This window comes from Fusarium vanettenii (genome assembly GCF_000151355.1).
Source record: "Fusarium vanettenii 77-13-4 chromosome 2 genomic scaffold NECHAsca_18_chr2_1_0, whole genome shotgun sequence".
Classification (NCBI taxonomy): domain Eukaryota; kingdom Fungi; phylum Ascomycota; class Sordariomycetes; order Hypocreales; family Nectriaceae; genus Fusarium; species Fusarium vanettenii.
Genome location: NW_003315867.1, coordinates 663,728 through 685,902, shown reverse-complemented (window position 1 = coordinate 685,902; position 22,175 = coordinate 663,728). Strand labels below are relative to the sequence as shown.

Sequence of the window (22,175 nt, the reverse complement as noted above, 5' to 3'; positions counted from 1 at the left end):
CAGACACCGATCAATAATTAAGGCAACTTGGATCCGTGTGGGTGGAAAGTTTTAGACTGGGGTTGGGACCGGCGCCCATGATAGCTTGGGCTGACTGGAGCAATATTCCCCTCAGCTCACCCAAGCTCACGCTGAGACAACTTGTCATACACAATCCTGAGTGCAGAAAGTTTAACCAGACTACAAAGACGTCATACCAGGCAAACAGAGAAGCATCCCTCAACGGACCAACGAAGAATACAGCTTCAATTTGGCGGCCTTGGCGGAAGAACATGATCAGCCCACCCTATATGCGTTTAAAGAGCCTCAAGTCAGGACATTTCTAGCAAGACCATCCAAATAGTGCAACGCATTATCTCGATTCATTCGCAGTGCAACATGAGTCCTCCGCAAAATGGAACAACTTTAGACCGGGTCTTACAGCCTAAATGACATAATTGCGGATTGCCAAGATCTCTTCTCGTCAACTCGCCCACTTGAAGGCATCTCCACTTTCACCCGCAACCTGAGTGAATATACGCAAATACATCATGTCATCCTACTCTTTGACCAAACAGCTCCTCGCTACCGACGAAGAGGGATACAAGAAGGCTACTCAGTCCGAGTTCCTCAAGCTCGCAGCCAATGGCCAGCTTTCCAAGGATACTCTTGGTCGGTGGCTTGCCAATGATCGACTCTACATTCATAGCTACTGTCGCGGGCTCGGCTTATTGCTGAGTTTCTTGCAGTATCCTGAGAATGTTCAACGGGACAAGGGCTCTGATGCTGCCACCAAGCTTCTTGACTGGATTGTCGGCGCTCTGGTGAACATTCGACGAGAGGAGAACTTCTTTATCGACACAGCGGCCGAATATGGCATCGAGATCAACTTGGAGACGCAAGCCAATGGCCGAGTTGCCGAGGGCACCAAACTTGAAGGTCTCCGTCGATGGGAGGCCCTGTTCCAATCGGTGGCCCCGGGCGAAAGCGACGTCCTTCCCTGGCTCGAGGCTGCAGTGGTGTACTGGGGAACCGAAAAGTGCTACCTGGATGCTTGGTCGTGGGCTAAAGCACAGCTCACCGTGCAAGAGGACTCAAGCAAGGATGCAGACGGTGGTGCCGTGAGAAAGGAGTTTATCAACAACTGGACGTGCAAGGAGTTTGTCGAGTTTGTGGACGACCTTGGACGCATTATAGATGACGCCGTTGCCAAGGAGGTTGAGAAGAAGGGCGAAGACTTCAAGGTGAAACTGTTCAAGCGCGTGGAGGGCAAGTGGCGGGATGTTCTCCAGGCCGAAGAGGTGTTTTGGCCTACCATCTAGGGTAGTCGATGCCTTCGAGAACCAGTCCTGGCTTTGAACCGAAAGGTATGAGTGATTCCTGTTGGTGGTTAAGAAAGAAAACTAACTTGAGGTAATAGAAAACTGGAAATGCACAAAACGACGGGCTGAGAAAGGGTATCAGGTCTCGAAATTGAACATCTAAATTGAAGGGACGCCACCACCAAACGCCTTGAAATGCAAGTTTCATCATGTCGTTAGAAGGCAATTCGTCGCTTTCGTCCGGTATACTTGGAGGTAGCCTTGACGATCTTGCCCTTGCGCTCCATCTGCTCCTTCTTCTTGATGATCCAAGCCTTGCTGCCCTTCTTCATGGCTGTGTTGTTGTTCTTGATGGTCCTTCTCGCATCCTGCACGTCGATGTCGTCCATGCCCTCGACCACACCTGTGATGTCACCGCCCTTGGATTCGAGGGATCCGCCGCCGACGGTTAGGACGAGGTATAGCTTAACGTTCTTGGTGCCGGGGTCGTCTTCGAGAAGGCCGGCGCCGAATCCTGCCTTGACCGCCGCTTGGGTGATCATGTTTCTTTGCTGGTCGTTCTTGGGGTAAAATTGGCAGACGGCGCGACCGCCGCGCTTGAGTGAAGCGTAGAGTCCGTTAAAAAATCGCGATAGTCGGCCAGCGGGGGAGGTATCGCTCGTTTCGGCACTGCATAGCCATTGAATGGCAGAGATGCTAATGGCGGCATCAAAGGTACCAGCTCGGAAAGGTACACCCTGACCAATGTCGGCCAGCATCAGATCGCCTTCGACATCTCTCTGAAGCGCAATATCCAGCATTGAAGGTGAAACGTCCATTCCGATCCAGGTGTGAGGGCCGTTCTCCTCAGGCTCGAGAGAAGAGAGGATTTCGCCAGAGAGACCACTTCCGCATCCAACGTCGAGAATTAGGGAGGGTCCCTTGAGGTCGAGAAGCTCCAGAGCTCTCCTCGTCATGGAAGCCTGAATGTTCTGGATTCGCGAGCTCGTCGTGTACTTTCGGGCTTCGATATCGTCATAATGGACGTCGGCCGCACTGGGTTTTTGTGAGCTTGAGGGGCATCATGGCGGGGTTGTGATCGCATACAGGGTATCCTCGGGGCGAGACATGGTGGTGGTGGTGAATTGAGGTGGCTGACTATGGGAAACAAGGACGAAAAATAGGAAATAACGAAAAACTCGTAAATGATTCAACTGCCGTGGCTTCAGGCCTCCTCTTATCGCCGATTTCTGGTGTTGAGCAAAGATTGAACTTTTTGTGGTGGGCTGCAACTGATAAGATAAGCCAAGCTGCATGGCGACTGAGAGGGTCGGAATATTGATGTTCCTTGTGAAATTAGGCGAGCTGCGATTGGCAAGAACACATCCTTGATGAACCGTGTCCTTACTCCTTACTAATTTGAAACAACACTGCAAAGACTTCGGTTCTTCTGCCTTCAACATGTAACCTCCAAACCTTGAGTGTTTGCGACCATCACAACCGCAACCATGTGGATTCTACCTCTTGTCGGCTACGCCGGAACCTTTATGGGCTTTTGCTTCTTGACATTGGCAATTGCCTCGGGCCTTTACTACCTGTCGGAGCTTGTCGAGGAGCACAGCGTCATCGCGAAGCGCTTCTTGACGCGACTGATCTACTCGATCATTGTCATCCAGATCATCCTCTGGCTGGTTGATGGATTCCCGTTCGGGGCGACCGTGCTGACCATCGTGTCGCACGTTATTTACCTGGGAAATATGAGACGCTTTCCTTTCGTCAAGCTCTCTGATCCCCTCTTCATCCTCTCGTGTGGTAGGTTTCGCGTTCATCCAGGCATTGGCGCGTGCTAACAAGACGCAGTTCTTGTACTTGTCAACCACTACGTCTGGTTCCGACACTTTTCCGATACACAAGCGCGCGCGTACCAGAGGACTTCGTACTACGACAAGGCCGACGTGCCAAGTTTCGCACAAATCGCTTCGTACTTTGGCCTCTGCGTCTGGCTCGTTCCTTTTGCACTCTTTGTCAGTCTGTCGGCAGGCGACAATGTCCTTCCGACCATGGGCACTGAGCCCGCCCATGGATTCGATGGGAAGAGCAAGCCTCAGGGCATGATCAAAGCTCTTGTTGACCAGATTCGTGGGGCAATTGGCCAGATCTTTGGATCTTCTGCATCTCCGGGACTCGGCAGACCCTAAAGGCATTGTAGTTCGTCGATTCAGGACGAATGAGGGAGAAATTTGATGGGGTCCCCAAGATTGATATCAAGCCAACGTGATTGGCACACGGATGATCAGCCTCGGATTGGTAAGTCGCATTTCTCTTTTATTTCACTTGCACAACCCCCCTCGCATATGATGAACCAAACTTCACGCTAGATTGTATTTGACAAGGAAACTCCTTGTATGATTCCATCAAAGTTATATCCTGAATTCGCTTGGTGCTATAGACGTTATGCTGGACTATATCCAAGATGATCAGAACGCTGACCAGCTTCTCAGGTCCAATGACTCTCAAACTAGAGACAGTCCCTCAAGTGCTTGACAGTCACTACCCCCCTCCCTCCACGAGGACTATTGTTCTTGCTATCACCGACAGCTCGATGTTTTATCGCAGCATATCTTAGTTGCTCTGGGGGGCTTCGCTCGTGTTTGTGGGCTCTTGCTGTTGGGTGCGGACTGGTACCGACTTCGACGGGGAACCGGCGTGGACGATCGACGAGCTCGTGTCTGTCGAGGTCAGCATACGTGGTTTGCCTAAGGTTGATTGACGGAGTGACTTGACCTTGAATATGGGTCGTAGACATCACGGTGACAGAGTCATCATGTCTGGCACTGCCCTGAGTGGCAGCATTGTCTGAGGGCAAGCTTGTACAGTCCGTGTGGGATGCGTCCTGTGAAGTAGACGAGACAACAATCAAGCCAAGGTTATGCCATGGCGTGTCTGTCTCACACTCTCCCAACCAGGTATTGGTCGCGGAAGAGTAGGCGTTGCTCTGATGGGTGAGGCTGGATCTTGATCGTCCCGGCCTGGGGACTTGGACGAGGACTGGACTCGGCATAATGATAAAGGGCAGATGTAAGGGGGCAAGCTGTTGTCTGATGCCGTGGATAGCGAGCAAACATACACTTCATGTTAAGGTCGCCATGTGTGCTTTTATATTCACCGTATGGCAGTGCTCTTACAAGTTAAAGAGAGCTCAATGCGCCCATCCCTCCCTTTCAACGCTTTCAAGCCGCCGCCGCCTGGCATAGAGCGTACTGTTGTTGACACTTGCCCAATACGGTGCTGAGTCTGAAGAATCTGAGTGAACAACCACCGAGACGACAGTATTAGGTCCAATGCAGCTGCATACGCCCCCACCTTGGCGCATAGGTTGGGCCGGGGCCACGGGCATTTTGCCTACCACCATGGACACTTTGTCTCGGTCGGACCAGTGGACCGCCCAGTCGGGCTGCACAGCACCGGCTCGACAGAGGTGGCTTGTCTCATCCGGCACTGAAGAAACAGAGTCGACGGGGGAGGTGGTGGGGGCGGTGAGCCGACCAGGGGGCATTTTGCCGACCCCATGGGCATTTTGCCCATGTGCTGCAGTCCTATCCGTACCACAGTTTTTACGCCCCAAACACCGTCTCGAATTCAGGCTGTGCCCCTTCACTGCAGCATGATTGCTGGGTGTGCCGTGAGAGGTGAGGCGGCGGCTGCATGGCGGACTGCGACACATCTGCCTGAGATCATCCGAACCGCACAGCTGTGCGGTTCAGTCTTTAATAGAACCAGGCACATGCACCACGGACCCGTGTTTAATAAAGTCCACATTGCGCTTCCCATGGACTCGATCCATATTTCTATCTCTTTTCAGCATCATTCTTTAATATCACTTCCCTAGGCCTGAGACCTTAGACATTACGCTACTGAGTTGGGAAAACCTGGCTCAGTATTGGTCATTGTCACTGGCCGTACTCGAACACATACCCTTTCCCCTGCCTGGCGTTGTGAACGACATGTTCATACGTTCATACCCAAAATTCTGCGCAGGGTCGCGAATCCTCGCTCAACGTTATCAAGTCCCTGCGGTTTCGTTCCCCTACTCCAGGCGAGCATACATATGAGCCCTTGCCTACGCTGGACGCAATACTCCATGCTTGCTACGATCAACCATTCCTACACACATTCTATGGCCCGCCTGCCACCCACCGTCCGCTCCCGTTCGCGGTATGTCTAAGCCTTTGGACATAATGGCTTGGTATCGCAGAAGGGCCATACATAGTTCTGGGCATTCGTAGTGCTCTCGGCAGACATCTACGGGGTTACACCCACTTCCTCTCCACCTACGGTCCCCATTTATGCCCGGTGGTTATCTTGCTGCACCAGGTCACTGGCAGTGGCTGCTTCTAGTGAAGCTGGGCCGGGATGACTGCCAAGGGCAGGAAACCTGCACTCAAAACCCGGGCGCTGCGATAAGCTACCCCAAGGGCGACCGTCAAGGATTTTATTCAAGTCATTCTGATGTTGTGTTTGCTCAGCGAGCTGCCACATTGTCGGTCTCTTATTTCATGAGGGTATCAACCACATCGACCCGTTCCTGTTGGCCTTGAGACATGGCGAACACCGTGAGCTCACCTCTGCTTAGGGGCAATTCCTGGTCCCGCGAACGGTTGGGCTTTCTGGTCTCTGTTACCTCCAAGTCTGATCTCTTGTCACGGAATTACGCTCCCGGCTGACCTGCGAACCGTCCAGTGTCTCGACAACTTGGCCCCAAACGTCACCATCCATCTCTTGTCGTGCGGTACTCTTGTCCCTTGGAGCTGGCTCCGTGGTATCACGAATGACGAGGATGAGAAGTATTTTCCCTTGGACACGGTCCTTTGAGTGAAAAAAGAACAAGAAGTTCTTTGAAATAGCCTCAAGAAAACAAGAATGGGGGCAAGACCGAAGAGCGAAAGAGGTGTCAAGCTCGGCTCTTTTGGCCCCTTTGGGGCATAGCCGGAGACACGTGTGATCGGATAATGGATGTCAATTAGCCTTCTTGATGAAAATGCAAACGCAGTTGCCGTTTGTTTACTGTACAAGCTTCGAAAGCACAACTCCCTCATTCAGAAGAGTCCTCAATTCAACTCTTCTCCTTGGGCGGCTTAACTTTTCCCGTCCCCTTTGACTCCCCATGGACCTCGCCACCCCAAAATTTCTTGTCAACCTTGTCATCGGGAGCCTGATTTCCATGGTCGTGCTTCTTGTCGAAATCCCTGTTGTGCTCCTCCACCTCGCGCTTCTGCTCCTCGGTCAGGGTATCAGTCTGGGTGCTGCCGGGGATGCTCTGGTTGGTGACTTTGGGCTGAGGCGGCGCGTTGGAGGAGCTTGCTTCAAGGGGTTCGCCACCTCCCGTTCGACCCTTGGCGTCTCCGCCTGCGAGGCCATCTATGAAGCTGCCGTCACTGTTTTGCTCTTGGGTGAGGATGCGGGTTTGGTGTAGCGGGCGGATTGCGGGTGTAAGACGCGGGGCGAGGCGTGTCGAGGGTCGAAGGGTTGTGATAAAGCGCATGGTGTCGATGAGATACCAATCTGTGAATTCCTTTTAAAGCTGAATATTCTTTCGGGTTGGTCTTTTTGGGATCGTTCAATGTGAAGTTGCGATGTTGGAGACAGGATGTTGAAATCTGAGGTCTTGTTAAGCTCGTCACTGTTGAGATGGTGACGTCAAGGCCATGACATCACTTGAAATAGCAACACACGTGCAAAAGAGATGAACATGCCAAGCAGGAAAAAAAAGTTGGCATTGTAAGACAAGACGAATCGATTGACGTCTTTTTTCGGTAATCGAGATCCCCCGTTGTTGCGTTCACGATTGATCATGCAAGGGCCCATATGCATGGCGGCACTTGATGTGGGCGACGATGTTGGAGGCATGGGGTCGGTGAAAACGGAACGATAAATCTATGGCAAATAACACGTATGTGGTTCCTATCTATACAAGATGGTTCAACTCCAAGCTCTATCGATGCGATACTCCTCTCCAAACAAATGAAGGCCAGCTCTAGTGTACACGGCTCACCTCTCACTTATTACTTATGCCCTCGCAGGTGAATCGCTGTAGTGGCCCGCCGCCTGAGGCATCTGCCATTCCTGTCGCAACTCGACATCGCTGTCGCTCCGATCATCCAGAAGCTCCTTGCCCTTATTCCTGGACAGTTTGTTCTTAATCGTGGAGAAAAGACCCGGCATGTCGGAGTGAGGTCCGGTCATAATGCGCCCGGGGTGGACAAAGTTAAAGGCGAGGAGAGCTAAGAACATGGGGACTGCTTCCAGGAGGTAAAAATAGACCTCGTGCGTTACTAGAGCATTGTCTTCTCCCATGCCGCCAGAGAACTCAATCAGTCGGTAGATAATTCGGATCGAGATCATGGCGAGCGAAAAGTAGAGGGCTGTGATGAGCATACCCCACGATGAAGTGATAAAGTCCTTGAATCCTCCAGGACCCTTGAGCTTATGCATCTTTGCCTGAAATCGGATGCAAAGACCGACAAAGAGCACGATAAAGAACTCTTGGAGACCGATGCCGCCCATGTAAATGTGGATCGCGCGCTGCTGTTCCTGGGGAGGCGCGCCAGGTCCTGCCATGCTGCCACCAATAAGCTGGACGATGAACGATACGATATCGAGACCGACAAAGATGGCAGCGAGTGTGGCAGCCGGCATGCCAAGGATAGAGCGCCAGGGGAGGAAGTAGTAGACCATTCGGCCGAGTGTCATGTATGCATATGCATTCACCCCTGCGCTGGTTAGTGGCGGGTTCAACGAAAGAGTGGGATGACATACAGATTGGTGCAAGAAGGATAAAGATCTGAAAGACCAAGTAGATACCCCTACTCTGCTGGTCCCTGGTGCTTAGAGCTCGGAAGATGAATGCCATCATCTCCCAGATACTCGCCATGATAATGACCCAGCACCACCTCTGAGACATGTTAGCTGGTGTTCAAGTTTTGTGTACTGTATCAAAACATACGGACCTTCTTGTACTTGGCGGCCTGCCATATGTGCAAAACCATTAACCCTCCGAATAAAAAGGCAAACGTCAAAGCAGCAGCAAAGCTGGGATAGTAGTGCCAAATAGCACCACAAGTTCCTGGTGGGACGTAGCCATTCTCATCAGGTGTAATGGTCTGTTTGCAAGTGGGGATGGCAATGTCGATTGTGTGCCCAGGAATCGTGACATGTGAATTGGTTACACCGCTGATGGTGATGTGGTTTGTTGTTGTAAAGATGCTCTTTGGTGCTGCCGTGGGCTCGTCTTCTCGCGGTGCGAGCGTGACTTTGCTGGGGGAGAGGGTTGGTGTTGGTGTAGCGACAGGGATTACACCTGCTAGAGCCGTAGAGGCCGAGAGAAGAAGAAGAAAAGATTTGGCGTTGAAATGCATCTTGGGTACTATTGATGTGGAATTGAAGGTATGAATGAAGAGCCTGTCAATTCCTCAAACATGTCCATCACGGCGTCTTTATATCTTCGCTCTTCAACTCTTTTCAGTCTGAAGCAGTCGGACTGAATGGCGAAGCTTTGCGCATTCTGAAATGCGAGCCGACCAATCATGTTGCATCTCAACACCAGGGGCTCCGATGCGATGCTAAGCTCCCGCTGCTCAGCCCTACAGAACGACGCTAGTTGTGCTTCGCAATTGCCCCGGTTTTGTGTGCCTGGCCTATTCTTGGAAGCATGCAGTCTAAGAGAGATGATCTCTGTATTGTCTTCTATCTGCCAAACTAGAATCCGATCAGGGTCAGGTTTAGCGATATGCTGTGTGAAACGTCCTCGCCGATAAAGTCCCTCCTCACATCGATACCACCACCGGGCTTTGCAACTATTAGATTAATCGGCCTCCTCGCCAGCGTCTCCTTATCTTCCGGGGACTCGGGCCTGTCTCTATCACAGAAGAAGCTCCTCACCCTCTCCAAGTCTGTCGGCAGCGTTTCATCGTCGATAATCTTGTCAGTAGGGAGTTTGACATTATGTTCGACTTCTATAATGCGCTTTGATACGTCGTACACCAGAGACGTATCCCAGAGCGATTCTCGCGCGTACGAGAGTTTCTTCAGTAATGCCAATGCTTCGACGCGTAGGTTAAAGTAGCGACACTTGAGGACCAAAAAGTGCAGCATCGGGTTGAATCCCAAGTCAAACATGAACTTGGGCCGAGGGAGTCCTTCTCGGTCAAGTGAGTCGTTTTGCTCGGCCGCGAGGCGCGCACACCTCACAATCTCTTCGAATTCAGACTTGCGCGCGTCGTAGCCCATCTCTTCCTTGTTGAGACACTCTGCAACCCAGATCCTACCAACCATCTGCCGAGTTTTGAGGGCCAGGGATATTACATCTTCTCGACGGTCGGGAGAACGTGATGCCTGAAATCTTGCAAATGCGTCTCCCCAGGCTGTCATGTCACGGCCAAGGAAGAATTGCTCGTCGAGGATTTCTTGCGGGGGCCTTGCTGGATTCATGCCGAGCCGGTAAGGGTGCACTTCGCGTATGAGCCTGAACATGCGAATGCCGAGAAGATCAAGCGCGTGCTGGGCTTCTATTAAGCTGCGAAACAAAGGGTTGGCGGCGTTGTTGTCAAAGGCATGTGTGGTGAGGTGGGGAAAATCAGTGCCCGAGTGGACGCTCATTTGAGAAAACACTGCTGTGAGCTTGGAACTCTTGCCAGCTTGATTGAGCAGCTGCACACCGTGGTGGGCATGGTTGATGGCTGTGTGACGATCACCGCGTAGGAACTCGATGCAGATGAAGAGGATGCAGACGAGCAGCACGAGATCCACGTCCGGGGATGGATCTTCAACAAGCCTCTTGATGGCCTGGTTATAGTGGAATAAGGCAAAGGTATCCATTGTTGCTACCCCGGATACGCTGGGGTCAAAGTTCTCGTAGAGTGAGCTGATGGCCATGACGGCATGACGAGCTGCAGGCTCGGCGTGGGCAACCTGCGTGACGAAATGGGTCCAGAACGAGCCGTCAAAGGGACCCGATATGACGGGGGCCACGGCACGGTGGAAGAAGGATAGGCTGCGGGTTTCGCGGCCGTCAGCGGAGGCGAGAATGCGCGGCTGGGGACGCAGGAGCACGTCCCAGGAGAGAGAGCCCACTGGGGGTGGTCGATAGCCGTCGCATGTACGGCCTGTGGAGGTGCATCTCTTGCATTTGGGCCACGCCTCATCGCACTTGACCTTTCTGGATCTGAGTGGTTATTGTGTTAGTCGAGGACAGCTATGATATGTGGAGAGTGTGACGGACTTGCATGTTAGGCAACCTGTCTTGACTTTCTGAGAGCCTATACGCGCCATCTTGAATACTCTAACAACTGTGTCTTCCAATGACAACTCTCAAGTTTTGGTTGGTTGGTTGCGAAAAGGAAAGAGTTGTCGATGATGTCTTGAAGCGGAGTAAGATACCGGAAATGAGCTACGGACACAAGGACTTGGTGTTGCTGAGGCTATGCCGCTTAGTCTCCGATCCGACCGGGGCTTGGTGGGTTAGCGGGGCAAATGCGAGCCGACGAATCGCCGTGACGGAATGTCGGAGAAGTGGAGACACCGGGCATGGAACCCCGGTCGGTGAGATGAACGTTACTCTGACATATTAAAGGGCCATTGCTGCGCAGATTTGGTGAATTACTTGGTTGTCTTGATTGTAATTACAAAGTCTACTCGCACGCAAGCGAGCTATACATGTTGCCATGTCCTGAAAGATATCCCTTTCTGTGATCTTTCTCATTCTCATCATCACCACCCAAGTCCTCCTCGCCAGGACGAGGAATACGATCCTCAATAGCCCAGGCAACTCTCTCAGCTCCGCTCTGCGCACCTCCCAGGTTTGGAGCCGCAGGTCCAATCCTCAGCGCAGCCAGCCGTCCCATCATGAACAGAGGCACGTCGTCATTCCACATGAGGTCGTTGTTGATACAGGGGAATCCGCCGCGTCCCTCGATGGGATGCTTCTCGAGTATCGTCTTTAGGTAGGGAAGTGTGGTGAAGTCTGTTTGGATGCCGGTTGCAAAGTATAGGTAATCCATTGGGGGCATGTCCTTGATGGGTGGGTTGGTCTGAATGCTCCAGGTACCATCTCCGTCGACTCCTTCGAACTTGGCTTCTACGATGCTTGTCTCTGTAAAGATCTCAAGCTTCTTTGCCGCGAGATGCTTGTCAAGGCGCTTCAGGAACCGAGCGGGAATACTGCCTCCCTCTCGGGCTTCCTTGATGATCTCTAGTCTTTCATCATCCGAGTCGGCAAACCAGAACTGGGCTTGCTTGGCATTCTTGTACTTGCCCATCCAGTCAAGCGAAACGTCGAAATGCTTGACACGAATAGGTCCGCGCATGACGTGCCACACCTTGGTGACGCCCTTTCGGATGGCAAGGTCTGAGAGCTGGGCAGATGTGAGACCACCGCCGACAACCATGATGTTTGTCTGCTTGCGAGCCGCCATGCGCTTCATGACGACGGGGGACGGGAACTCGGGGATGTACATGCTGTGGCATGCCTGAGGGAGCTTATCCGTCTCGGGCATACCGGGGATGCGAGGAATCTTGGCCACGTTTGCTGGACCGACGGCTAGGACGACGGCGCGAGCGTATCGTCGGACCTTGTTGGATGTGACAGTGAAAAGGTCCTCGCCGTTGATGGAGATACCCTTGACCTCGCCGTAGTCGAGGTGCTCAAGAGATTCATGGCGGATGAGATCCGGGCCCAGCCTGTACCGAGTGGCAACATGCTGACAGTGGTCTTCGAAGAGTGACGCCGAGGGGTTGTAGTAGTCGTTTTGTTCCCGCACGTTGATGTCGACACGGGCTTCTTGTCTTTAAACAAAAGTCAGTAATCATCATCCTGACTGGATCAAGATACTTACCGTCTCCCACAAAGCTTCTGCCCCATCATCTTCTTCTTAGCATGCTTGCTAACCTCCTTACCAACGCAATGGCGAATCTCAATCAGCTCGTCCTTACGGCCATTCATATACGCATGCGAAAGCAAAGCATCCCGATCCTGCGGATCAACATGCCAAAGCATGGGACTTCTCAGATGCGAAATGTCATACATCTTGAAGAGCCTCTTCCACCTGCCCATCCAGTTGCCGTCATCAGCGTCGAGCACGAGCATGCGGTACTCGGGCTGACTCTCTGGTTTGCGGCCGTTTGTCACTTTTCCGCTGCGAGAGTTTTTGAGGGTTATTTTGTTGCCGTATTTGCTTATCCAGTGGAAGCGACGGTGTTCTTCGTCGGTGAAGAGAGCGGCGGGGGTGTGTTCGCGGAGACGGGCGGCTATGGCGAGGCCGCAGGGGCCGGCGCCTACGATGAGGACGTCGTAGATGTCTTCTTCGACTTGGATCTGGTCTGCCATGGTGTTTTTGGTCTCCATGGTTGATTGGGGAAAAGGGTGAGGAGAAACTCGCAGTTGGAGGAGGAAGCCAGGTTATCTATCGATGCCCCCTCTGTGTTGTTACCTCTCCCCTCATGTTCATTGAGTGAGGACCTTGTTGGCCTCCTACACTCCCAGTTCCTCATAATGACTTATCTGATTGAGCAATTGAGCCGCTCCTACTGAATCACCACTGCCGTCAACCTACCTTGATGGGCATTACATCACGGGGACATCAAGGTCCTCAGTGCCATTGGAACTCAGGGTCCATTGCCCAGAGATATGCCGAGGACCCTGAGGAATCTCTGGTGCTATGCCAATGTCTCGTGGGAGGTAGTATGTACCTGTCAAAGACTAAAAGATGGCCTGCGTGGTTGTCATGTGAGAGTTGCGGCACTAGGCATGAGGCTATATCGACTTGGCCCACCACTAGAACACAAGCCATGCGCATATCATGATGTCAATTGACAGGGGCAATCTACTTTTCTACATACATCTTACGCAAACATCCTTTGATCTACTCTTCTCTAGATGTCTTGATCTTCATCTACTCTTCTGTACCCAACTCAATGGTTCCACTCAGCATCCAACGCATGCCCCAAAGGTCCCGAAGCAGCATAATCCGTTGTAACAAACGCCCTATCAACCTCTACCAATCCCTCAGCGCAATACTGCAACGTCTCTGCAATGTCGTGTGATCTATTCAGCGGCGTTTTCTCATCCAGCAACACGTCAAACTCGACCCAGACACCGTCTCCCGCGTGGTACGCTGTCACGTTCTTGAAACCCGTAACGACTGGCGCGAATCGGTACGCGAGGTAGATGAGCTTCTTGAGGGTGTGGTCGTCTGCTGCTTCGCCTGAGAGACGGACCACGTTGTTGAAGCATGTGTGGCCCCAGTCGTAGATGATAAAGAGGGAGAGGAGACCTGCGCCGAGGGGGTCGAGCCACCAGATGTTCGCGCGGTAGCCGATAAAGGGGAAAAGAAGAGAGAGCGTGTTGAAGATGACGTCTGTTTTGCAGTCTTGCACGAGAGCTTGGACTTGACTCGTCTTGATGGATCGGCAACCGAGACCGATGGCTCCCTTGAGAACGATGGTTGCTAAGAGGGAGGCGATAGCGGCCCAGCTGAGGATTTCGGCTTCTGCGTGAGGCGGAAGAAGTCTCGAAACAGACTCTTGAAGGATCTGAAGGAAAGAAATGACCATGATGATGGAAAAGACCAGGATGCCCAATGGCTCGAGACGACGTTTTCCAACCGGGAATCGACGACGCATCGCTTCGAGTCGCCAAAGAACGAGACGACTTGTCGACCAGACGATGAGAGTGCAGAGAAGATCCAAAGCCGAATCCACAAGCGATGCCACCAGAGAAAGCGACCCAGTGGTAAAGACAGCGAAACCTTTACCCGCGAGGAGTAAGATATTGGCTATCACGTTGATGTTGATAGCCCAGTTCGCCTTTCTGCTCGCCTTTCTCCTCTTTTCCTTTTCTTCATCCGGCAACAACTCTCCAATATTCCCCTCAACACGTTGAATTCCTCCACAACGTTCCTGATCACCATCATGATCTGGATCAGGATTCATCGACTCGAGGACATCATCCGCAATGGCCATAACCACAGCATCCACCTCGAGCCAATCATTCAACCTCTCATTCTGCGCCTCATAAAAAGCCCGTAACTTTTTATTCTTCATAGCCTTCAACTCTTCATCCGTCTTGCGATACTGCTCAAGGCCTTCTCTGTCGATACCATGCATAAGGGCTCTCTTGATCTCGCCGCGTCGTGCGTCTTCGAGTGCTGTACGCGCAGCATCCTGAAATCTGAGGATGCCAGGTCTGGGTCTCGACTTGCGTCCGTCGAATGAGTGGTATCGCCCAGTCTCTAAATCCCGGGGGTGACGGTCGCCGACGTAGCCTTGGCCGCGGTGCCGAGCCTCTTGGTCGTACTTGGCAGGGTCGCCATTCCAGAGTCGTTTACCAACCATTTCGTCTAACGATGTATAAGGATGATTATCTGTAATAAAAAGAGACAGAGAGAAGATGAGAGGGAGATTGCCTGTTTTGTTGCTTGAGGATTTACTCGTGTAACCTGAATGACTTATGACGTAAGTGACGTAAATCCGGGGAAGACGGCAAGTTTGGCTGCAGCCATGCGAGGGTGCGAAACACGCGACACGCGGCGAGTGGAGGAATCAAATCCACAAGTAAGCATGAGATGCCGAGTTCCAGGGCAATTCTTTATCTTTTCTTTTGCTGTTTGAGTGATTTCTATCAGAAAATCATATCACTGTGGGCTCTTGTTGATCCTTGTATCGAAGATCTCGTCGTCATGAATCCTTCAACGTCACTCGATAGACAAGGTTCATTCCAGTCATTCACACAGGATATAAACATTCACAGTTATGTTGAAAACAATATGTTGAAAGTACAAACTCTTATTCAAGTTCTATATTTACAATGAGCGCATTCTTGCTGCCCGAGTCCCATCACCAACTCGCTTCATCAGATAAGGATATCTCAAAAGTTCGTTACCAACGCCAACAGTTATCCCCCCAAAGCCAATTTACCTCTAGTCAAACAGTATCATGTTTTTAGTTTCCGCCCATTCTCATCGCATTCACAAGTCTATGTCTTGCACCTTCTCTTCGACCCTCGTTCCGGCTAGGACTATCCCCATAGGAGTCTGTTCGACGGGCTGTATCATAGTAGGCCTCGGTGTCTCCCAGGCCTACCTTTGAGGGACGAGGAGGCGGTGGGGGAGCATGCGTCTGCTGCTCCTGAGGCTGTGACTGATAAACTGGTTCCCAGTCACCCTGTCGGTAAGGGTTGTTCTGATAAGACTCTTGGGGAGCCGTAGGAGGACGGCTGGCTCGCTGTTCCTCGCGATTGGCACGCTCGTCACGGCTCTCACGGTTTGAGCGTCTAACAGAGTCGTGGGACCGAGGAGGGGGTGGGGTGGGTTGTGCTGGAAGGAGTCCGCTCTGAGGCACACCGTTCTGGGGTGCACCATTCTGAGGGGCACCAACCTGGCGACGGGTCGTCTCTCGTGGAAGCTCTTCCTCATCGTCTGTTGCAACCTCATCCTCTGGCTCGTCTTCATATGCCCGCAACTCGCTTCGCATAGCAAGGCTGGCGCAGATGCTTCTAGCCTCCTCAATGGCCTTCTTCTGCACTTGAAGTGCCTTGCGACGCTCCCGGGTCTCTTTGTTCTCAGCTGCGATGGCCTCGATAGTAGCATCGCCCATCCGCATGATCTCGATAGGGTTGAACAGGCGGAGCATTCCAAGGAGCAGATGTCTCTCGACAACTTGGGTGATAACGTTGCGGGTAAAGATGCGTGCAGTCAGATCGTAGTAGATGAGCATCTTCTCCAGAACTTCCTCGGCCTCGGTGTATGTTCCGCCGTTCTCTGTGGCCTCGGCACGCCACTTCCTCAGGCGCTCTTCGTACTCGGGGTCGAAGGGCTGCACCTCCAGTTCCATGTCGTCGGTAAGGCGGCTCAGTTCCTTGTCGGCGCTCTCGATGAGCTCCTTTATCTTGATCTCAAGGAAGTGCATGCGAAGAGGATCGCGCATGCGCAGAGGCCAGGCATAATCAATCACATCGGCAAGGAACTCGTTGCAGATGACGCTGACGTTGTCCTTGTACTCTTGCGCCAGGACAGGCCAGTTTCTGGAGTAGTCCTGGAAGAGGATATAAGGGGCTCGAGGGTTTGAATCGAGAGGAAGTTCGTTACCCCGGATCTGTCGAAGAAGGGGCTCAACTTCATGCTCGGCGAAATCCTTCTTGGAACGGTCTCCAACCGTACCAGCAGCAGGGAGGCCGGAACCGTCGGCGCCGTTGGCAGCAGCGGCAGGTTGGTTGTTCTGGAACGCAACCTTGCGACCGTGCTGTCGGAATCTCCGGGCGAAGCGCTCGCTTTCCTCGCGAGTGCGGGCACGAAGCTTCTGTGATGGTGTGCCCTTGGGGCTGGATTGTCTGGCAAAGAATCTCTCGCCAAAGGGGTTCTTGTAGTTACCATTTACGGCAGGGGTGACGAGGTTGTTGGATGCGGTAAAGAGCTCGCCCATCTGGAGTCGCATCTCCTCAGGAGTGTCTTTGCCGACACCCATAGCCTTGAGTTGGGCTTCACATCCATCCAGCGCCTGCTGGATCTGTCGGCGGAGGGTCTTGACATGCTTGCCAATGTGTCGCTGAAGCTGGGTGCTCAGCTTGGCACGAAGGGCGCCGATACCCCACATCTCAGGTGGAAGGGTTGCCCATTTGCCTCGAGTGAAGAACTCGGCCTCTCGGTGGGATCGCTCCTCGGGTGTCTGCCATCGTTCGCCGGGTCCAGGGTTGAGTAGGACATACCAGCCTAGCTTGAAGTTGTTCTCCCGGTCCTTGTTCATCACAAGCTCAATAAACTTCTCTTCAAGGCCAATGCGCTCCGTCATGTCGGGCTTTGTAAGAACGCCGATGGTGCGTGATCCGGTAGGATCAAAGTAACGGGCCTTCTTGAGGATGGGAGCTTGAACATAGTCGTTGTTTCCACCGATGACGGCGAGAATGAGGGTCCGGGTGCTCTTCATGTATCGATCGGAGAGTGTCTCGATGGTCTGGATGTCGGCATCGGACTGGTCACGGTTGGCGACTCGAACCAAACCAGGAAGATCGACAAGAGTCAAGAGCGGCATGTCGGGGCCACTCTTCTCGACGACCAGAATATCTCGAGCGGCGAATCGGCCGGGAACGCTTCGGGGGGCGATGAGTTCGGTCGCATCTCGCATCATGACATCGAAGGGAGTGTCTCCGGTGACATCACCGCCATACTGTAGCAAGCGGGCTTGCTCATTGTAGGGTCGTGTCTTGTCGGGAATGATGGATATCTTGAGTTTGGTCTCCTTTGCTCTTCGCATGCGAATCTCGGTCGCAAATCTCGTGCAGGCGCCGGCATCTCGAGGGAAGGGTGTGCCGGTCAAAGCCTCAAGGACAGAACTCTTTCCAGCGGATTGATCGCCAACGACGACAATCTGCGGTAGCTTGACATCGTCGAGCTGGGCGAATTGAAGCTTGTCAATGAGATCCAACAGGCTGCGTTGCTCGGTAGCAAGGCCCTGGTCACCCAGGGAAGATTCGATCGAAGGGCGCATTTGGTGCCTAGCAGTAGGGAGAATGTCAGCAACTCGCTGGGCGTCTTGATCAGGCGGAATGACGAACAGAGAGCCCATTCTCTCGCGGGATGAGATAGATGGAGATGATTTAGCAATCAGATAGTTGCTGTTCGTTTATATAGAGGGGAAGCAGTTTCAGCTGAAATGCGATGCATGCGCGGCCTTGTCATGTGTCTTTATACAAGATTACGCGTGCGCCATGATTCGCTCTTTCTCGGGTAGGTTGCCTCCGTGTCGCTGATTTTCTGCCGTGCCATGGTTTGCGCGGCCGCCAAGCGTCTCGGCGCCCGAGAGGCAACTACGGCGTCATGATTGCTGCGCCACACCCTCCTTCAGCTGGGTTGTCATGGCGGGGATCCAAGCGAAATGATTAGGCCACAGGGCCGACAGGCATCGCATAGTAGCGGATCATTCTCAAAGACCCTTGGTTTGCCACCGGGAATGCCATTCTACAGCATTCCCTATCCACACACTTCTTTTTCTCCCTTCGTCCTTCCCAACTCTCAACAACTCAACGTGTGGCGCAGTAATATCTAATCTGTGGCGGTGCAGATCTCGGATCTTGGCACGAGGCCCGCGTCACCAGGCCAGGGCCAGGAACCAGGCAACTGGCTTTCCCGCAGGAGATGGTGTCGAGATGTTTGCCTCCCACCGCCCTATCTGCCTCTTACGTAGTGAGCCACGTCAAGGCTCAACGAAAGGGTGGTTACTTCTGCGGCTGCCTATCTGCGTACATACTACGTACGTAGTAGTCATTTCTCGATCACTGATCACAGTCACCACTCAAAGGATCAAGAGCCTGCCAGACGCGAATCTCGAGCACATACGACCATAGCTCGTAGAGAATACGGGGTCCCGTCCGCTCCCCCAGAGTCAAGCTGCGAAGCGCTGGATTAGTAGTTGGGTCGGTGACGACCAGCGAATCCCCGGTGTTGTATGTTTCTTAGTTCTCTTTTTGACTCTTCGCATCAGACATGTGTTATCTGGGTGCTTATGCATTCGTAGTGGTGGTGCATATGGTAGGTTGCCGGCGTTGTAAGATGTTTCACAAGCCAGGCAGTTTCAAGCCACTTTTTTGGTATGATAATGCCTAAGGCATAGGTATAAAGGCCCCCCCGCCAGGTTTCTGCTGCTCTTCGGGTTGCTCCGGAAAACACCAGTTGGCTATTATTACCTTTTCTCTCGGAGCCTGTGGTCAAGGAGGTTTCGGAGACCGAGGGATGTGCACCAACACCCTAGACACGACTGAGAAAGGGCTGGTTACCCCAAGCCAGCCTCGTGACCCGAAGACACCCCTACGCCTTGGCGATATCGTCACCAATTTAAGAGATCCGGTAGTCGATTTCACGGTTCTCAACACAGAGGTCTGGGTCCCCATACCGGAGAAAAACATTCGCACAACCATCCAAGAGGAGTTTTACCCAAAGCTCAGGAATCCTAAAGAGACCAAGGTCGTCCATTTCGCCAGAATCAGGGGCCTGGAAGTCCAGAATATCGATGGCATACCTAAAAGCGAGTTGAAAATGCTTGTGACCCAAGTTCTTAGTCGTCCAAAAGGATACCTCGATAGCAGCATGAATCCGGAGTCAGTCAGAGCTTGGAGCGAGAACAATGACGATTGCTCTTTGCGTCTCATCACAGGTCTCAAGACGATTCGAGAACCTCCACCTCCAGCCCCAATCGCTGAGTCTATAAAACTGGAAGAAGAACTTGGCGAGATCGACTCGGTTCCCGATCAGGCAAAAACTGGCAACCAAGGGCAGAGTGCCGCTGAACATGAGTTGGAGCACGTTGACTCCTCTGACCGTCTCCTTGCGTACCAATTTTCGGGAATAAGTCAGAAGCGGAATAAAAAGACGAGAGTGGAAGAGGAAAGCAATGGTCCACAAACGCAAGCTGGACTTGTTGAGCCTCAACATACTTCTGGCGAAGAACGTCCCTCATTTTTCGTTGATCACCCGATGTGGGTTATCTTCAGGAGGGCTCCGGCCTCAGTTGCGCTTTCGAACACACTGGCCTCGTGATGTAACTTATGGCAACTCAGTTGATCTTGAACCCTCGGTTGAACTAGAAACTGGATAGTGTCAAGGGCTGAAGGCATGGTGATGTTCATAGGGTTAATGAGGATTGGGAGTATGCTTTGTGTTATGGTACGCCTGGATAGAAACTCCGGTTGTCCATTCATGGATTTTCGTGAAAGGAGCGGTACATCGTTCCAACTTGAGTGGTAGATGGCGAGGGTTGAGTTTGACCAAACTCTGGACAATTTGGTCTACATCTTTGGCTTGTGAGAAAAAGATACGAGTTTAGAACCGCCTATAAAGCTTCAATGAGGCTATTTTACTTTCGTCTTACCCTTCTGCCTGTCCTGGGCAATCCCAATCGGTCTTCATCTGTTGAGCTTCACCTGGGGAGTCACGTGACATGACTAAGCCAAGCTTGTCCAAATGTGACCAGTAACCGACGACGTCCCAACTCCTCTCCCATCAGAACACCCCTGTTTGCCGTATTTCGATATCGGCCACTATAGCTATTCCAATGACCAGTGAGTGGCTACAAAGTATTTTGGGCCATGGCCTCTGACCAAAGCCTTTCGCGGACTCAGGCCGCGAGATTGAACAGCTCCTCGAAGCTCTCGAGACCGAGGCGGTGACAGAGCAGAGCACCAGCAAGTTCCCTCCCGACTCTACACTGTTTGCCTTTCTTGGCTACAAAGTTCCCCGCTACTAACCACTGCTGGCCAATAGAGTCTCATGCACTCCTTGAAAAGGTTCTGGCTCACACTAGGACGTCTCGCGACACTGCCCTCGCTCCTCTGTACGCCAAGAACGGGTTGCGCATCCTTGGTCTCTATGCGTTTGGGGACCGTGACCCGCCTCAGAAGGTTGTTGCCTTGCGATGCTTGAACAACATTCTCGTTCGTTCTGTATCGACAAGGCAGGTTTTTATTAATGAGGGATACCCAAGTAAGGTGCTTTCTTCAATGAAGGTATTGCTCTCCTGTCCCAATTTCAGGGTTGACTCTCACATCGGATAGAATGGCGACCCCAATGAAGAGCTTGCAACTGCCAATCTATTTCTCTTTTGCGCATCTCAACCCACCTTTGACCTCACGTCAAGCTTTGAAGATGAAGGTCTCGCCGAGATCGTCAACAAGGTACGAGCGGAAACCATAGGTGATCTAACGAAGTGCTCATAGCCTCAAGAACATAGCCCGTCATGCGCAATCCTCAGAACCTCTCCCGAACGATCCTGCTAATCCAGCTCTGGCAAGTCTAAGGCTTCTCTCCACCTTGGCTGTGCGGGCCGAGTCACAGGCACATCGATTCCTGCCTTCACTTGAACCAATTTTGGACCTTTTGAGCAAAGTCCCCGCGACCGTCTCACACGCTGACCTCCCAGCTTCATCCTTGATTTCTTGCCTGGTTTCCATACCGATAGACCAAAGGGAGGAATTCCCTGTTTCTGCAGTCGACAAGTTGGTGAATCTCCTCCAGGAAGCAATTCCCAAAGCAGATGGGTCTTCAAAGGCTGCGGATAAAGAGCTACTCCCTCTTTTGGTGGTCCTGCATCGCCTCGCACAATCCAAACCATCTGATGCTCGGAAACGACTCGCTGAACACATTCTGCCATCTGATGAAGATCGAACCGAGGCCTTGGGCAAGGGCGAATCTCTGCCGCACAGGCTGCTCAAGCTTACTTCCACAACCGTGGAACCTGAGCTGCGAGAGATGATTGTCAACCTCTTCTTTGAGATTTCTGACAAAGACCCAAACAAGTTTGTGCATCATGTCGGCTTCGGACACGCCGCAGGCCTCCTTTCTTCCAAGGGCATCCAGTTTTCGCCTGAGGGCCTCGCACAAGCCCAGGCAAGCAGCGCTGCTCCGGATATCAACCCCATCACAGGTCAACAGCGTAGTGCAGAGGCTGTATCCGACTTGCCCGAGATGACAGAGGAAGAGAAGGAGAGAGAAGCCGAGAGACTCTTTGTTTTGTTCGAGAGGTTCGTCCAGTCTTTTGAACTCTGCTGAGCTATCATACTGACTTGCTATAGACTGAGGGCCAATGGTGTGATTTCCGTCGAAAATCCTGTTACTCAATATCGGGACTCAGGTCGTTTTGAAGAGCTCCCCGACGATGCGTCTGATTAATGCTTGAAGCGGACAACATTGCATTATGGAAGACCGGTCATATGACCAACAGATGTGAATAGAGAATGCGTCTTATATAAACAGCCCTTCCTACTAGAGGCCGGACAAATTGAGAAGAAGAGTTAAAACTACCTAAAATCAGATTCCAGGCACATCTCATCGCGGTACACATGTCCCCTGCCGCCACTGT

The 22,175-nt window shown here is 52.3% G+C and overlaps 11 protein-coding genes across 11 annotated transcripts; 3 read left to right on the top strand and 8 right to left on the bottom strand.

Annotated features, from left to right (window-relative positions):
- Window positions 1-530: 530 nt before the first annotated feature.
- On the top strand, window positions 531-1,301 carry NECHADRAFT_76054 (uncharacterized protein; the record flags this gene model as incomplete). The annotated part of the gene is made up of 1 exon (XM_003046335.1): window positions 531-1,301. The coding sequence occupies one exon, from the start codon at window positions 531-533 to the stop codon at window positions 1,299-1,301; it is 771 nt and encodes a 256-aa protein (XP_003046381.1).
- Window positions 1,302-1,447: 146 nt separating this feature from the next.
- Window positions 1,448-2,509, bottom strand: NECHADRAFT_57861 (uncharacterized protein). Its single transcript, XM_003045775.1, has 2 exons — window positions 2,388-2,509; window positions 1,448-2,336 (listed from the first exon to the last, which is right to left on the bottom strand). Exons 1-2 carry the CDS (start codon window positions 2,408-2,410, stop codon window positions 1,517-1,519), a joined length of 843 nt encoding a protein of 280 aa, XP_003045821.1. The 5' UTR covers window positions 2,411-2,509; the 3' UTR covers window positions 1,448-1,516.
- Window positions 2,510-2,788: 279 nt separating this feature from the next.
- NECHADRAFT_33233 (uncharacterized protein) lies at window positions 2,789-3,478 on the top strand (the record flags this gene model as incomplete). The annotated part of the gene is made up of 2 exons (XM_003046334.1): window positions 2,789-3,092; window positions 3,141-3,478. 2 exons carry the CDS (start codon window positions 2,789-2,791, stop codon window positions 3,476-3,478), a joined length of 642 nt encoding a protein of 213 aa, XP_003046380.1.
- Window positions 3,479-3,798: 320 nt separating this feature from the next.
- NECHADRAFT_76051 (uncharacterized protein) lies at window positions 3,799-4,836 on the bottom strand (the record flags this gene model as incomplete). Its single annotated transcript, XM_003045774.1, has 3 exons — window positions 3,799-4,328; window positions 4,408-4,458; window positions 4,542-4,836. 3 exons carry the CDS (start codon window positions 4,834-4,836, stop codon window positions 3,799-3,801), a joined length of 876 nt encoding a protein of 291 aa, XP_003045820.1.
- Window positions 4,837-6,279: 1,443 nt separating this feature from the next.
- NECHADRAFT_99099 (uncharacterized protein) lies at window positions 6,280-7,187 on the bottom strand (the record flags this gene model as incomplete). Its single annotated transcript, XM_003045773.1, has 2 exons — window positions 6,280-6,842; window positions 7,013-7,187. The coding sequence occupies 2 exons, from the start codon at window positions 7,185-7,187 to the stop codon at window positions 6,394-6,396; spliced, it is 624 nt and encodes a 207-aa protein (XP_003045819.1). The 3' UTR covers window positions 6,280-6,393.
- A 309-nt stretch (window positions 7,188-7,496) lies between these two features.
- On the bottom strand, window positions 7,497-8,473 carry NECHADRAFT_17372 (uncharacterized protein; the record flags this gene model as incomplete). The annotated part of the gene is made up of 3 exons (XM_003045772.1): window positions 7,497-8,055; window positions 8,093-8,232; window positions 8,288-8,473. Coding segments are annotated over 3 exons (885 nt in total), but the record flags the coding sequence as incomplete, so codon positions are not given.
- Window positions 8,474-8,994: 521 nt separating this feature from the next.
- NECHADRAFT_103320 (uncharacterized protein) lies at window positions 8,995-10,607 on the bottom strand (the record flags this gene model as incomplete). The annotated part of the gene is made up of 3 exons (XM_003045771.1): window positions 8,995-9,182; window positions 9,219-10,500; window positions 10,558-10,607. 3 exons carry the CDS (start codon window positions 10,605-10,607, stop codon window positions 9,036-9,038), a joined length of 1,479 nt encoding a protein of 492 aa, XP_003045817.1. The 3' UTR covers window positions 8,995-9,035.
- A 359-nt stretch (window positions 10,608-10,966) lies between these two features.
- Window positions 10,967-12,660, bottom strand: NECHADRAFT_32708 (uncharacterized protein; the record flags this gene model as incomplete). The annotated part of the gene is made up of 2 exons (XM_003045770.1): window positions 10,967-12,119; window positions 12,170-12,660. The coding sequence occupies 2 exons, from the start codon at window positions 12,658-12,660 to the stop codon at window positions 10,967-10,969; spliced, it is 1,644 nt and encodes a 547-aa protein (XP_003045816.1).
- Window positions 12,661-13,244: 584 nt separating this feature from the next.
- NECHADRAFT_33113 (uncharacterized protein) lies at window positions 13,245-14,666 on the bottom strand (the record flags this gene model as incomplete). Its single annotated transcript, XM_003045769.1, has 1 exon — window positions 13,245-14,666. The coding sequence occupies one exon, from the start codon at window positions 14,664-14,666 to the stop codon at window positions 13,245-13,247; it is 1,422 nt and encodes a 473-aa protein (XP_003045815.1).
- A 417-nt stretch (window positions 14,667-15,083) lies between these two features.
- On the bottom strand, window positions 15,084-17,891 carry NECHADRAFT_66087 (uncharacterized protein; the record flags this gene model as incomplete). The annotated part of the gene is made up of 1 exon (XM_003045768.1): window positions 15,084-17,891. One exon carries the CDS (start codon window positions 17,889-17,891, stop codon window positions 15,273-15,275), a length of 2,619 nt encoding a protein of 872 aa, XP_003045814.1. The 3' UTR covers window positions 15,084-15,272.
- A 1,163-nt stretch (window positions 17,892-19,054) lies between these two features.
- NECHADRAFT_76044 (uncharacterized protein) lies at window positions 19,055-21,985 on the top strand (the record flags this gene model as incomplete). Its single annotated transcript, XM_003046333.1, has 7 exons — window positions 19,055-19,797; window positions 19,950-19,984; window positions 20,292-20,379; window positions 20,622-20,823; window positions 20,872-20,991; window positions 21,041-21,837; window positions 21,889-21,985. 7 exons carry the CDS (start codon window positions 19,055-19,057, stop codon window positions 21,983-21,985), a joined length of 2,082 nt encoding a protein of 693 aa, XP_003046379.1.
- Window positions 21,986-22,175: the final 190 nt, after the last annotated feature.

Excerpts from the sequence above, each read along its gene's own strand:
- NECHADRAFT_57861 (XM_003045775.1), bottom strand. The coding sequence starts at position 2,410 with ATGTCTCGCCCCGAGGATACCCT. Across the intron at positions 2,337-2,387 it reads TCTCGCCCCGAGGATACCCT|TGCGGCCGACGTCCATTATG; the intron begins GTATGCGATCAC and ends ACAAAAACCCAG.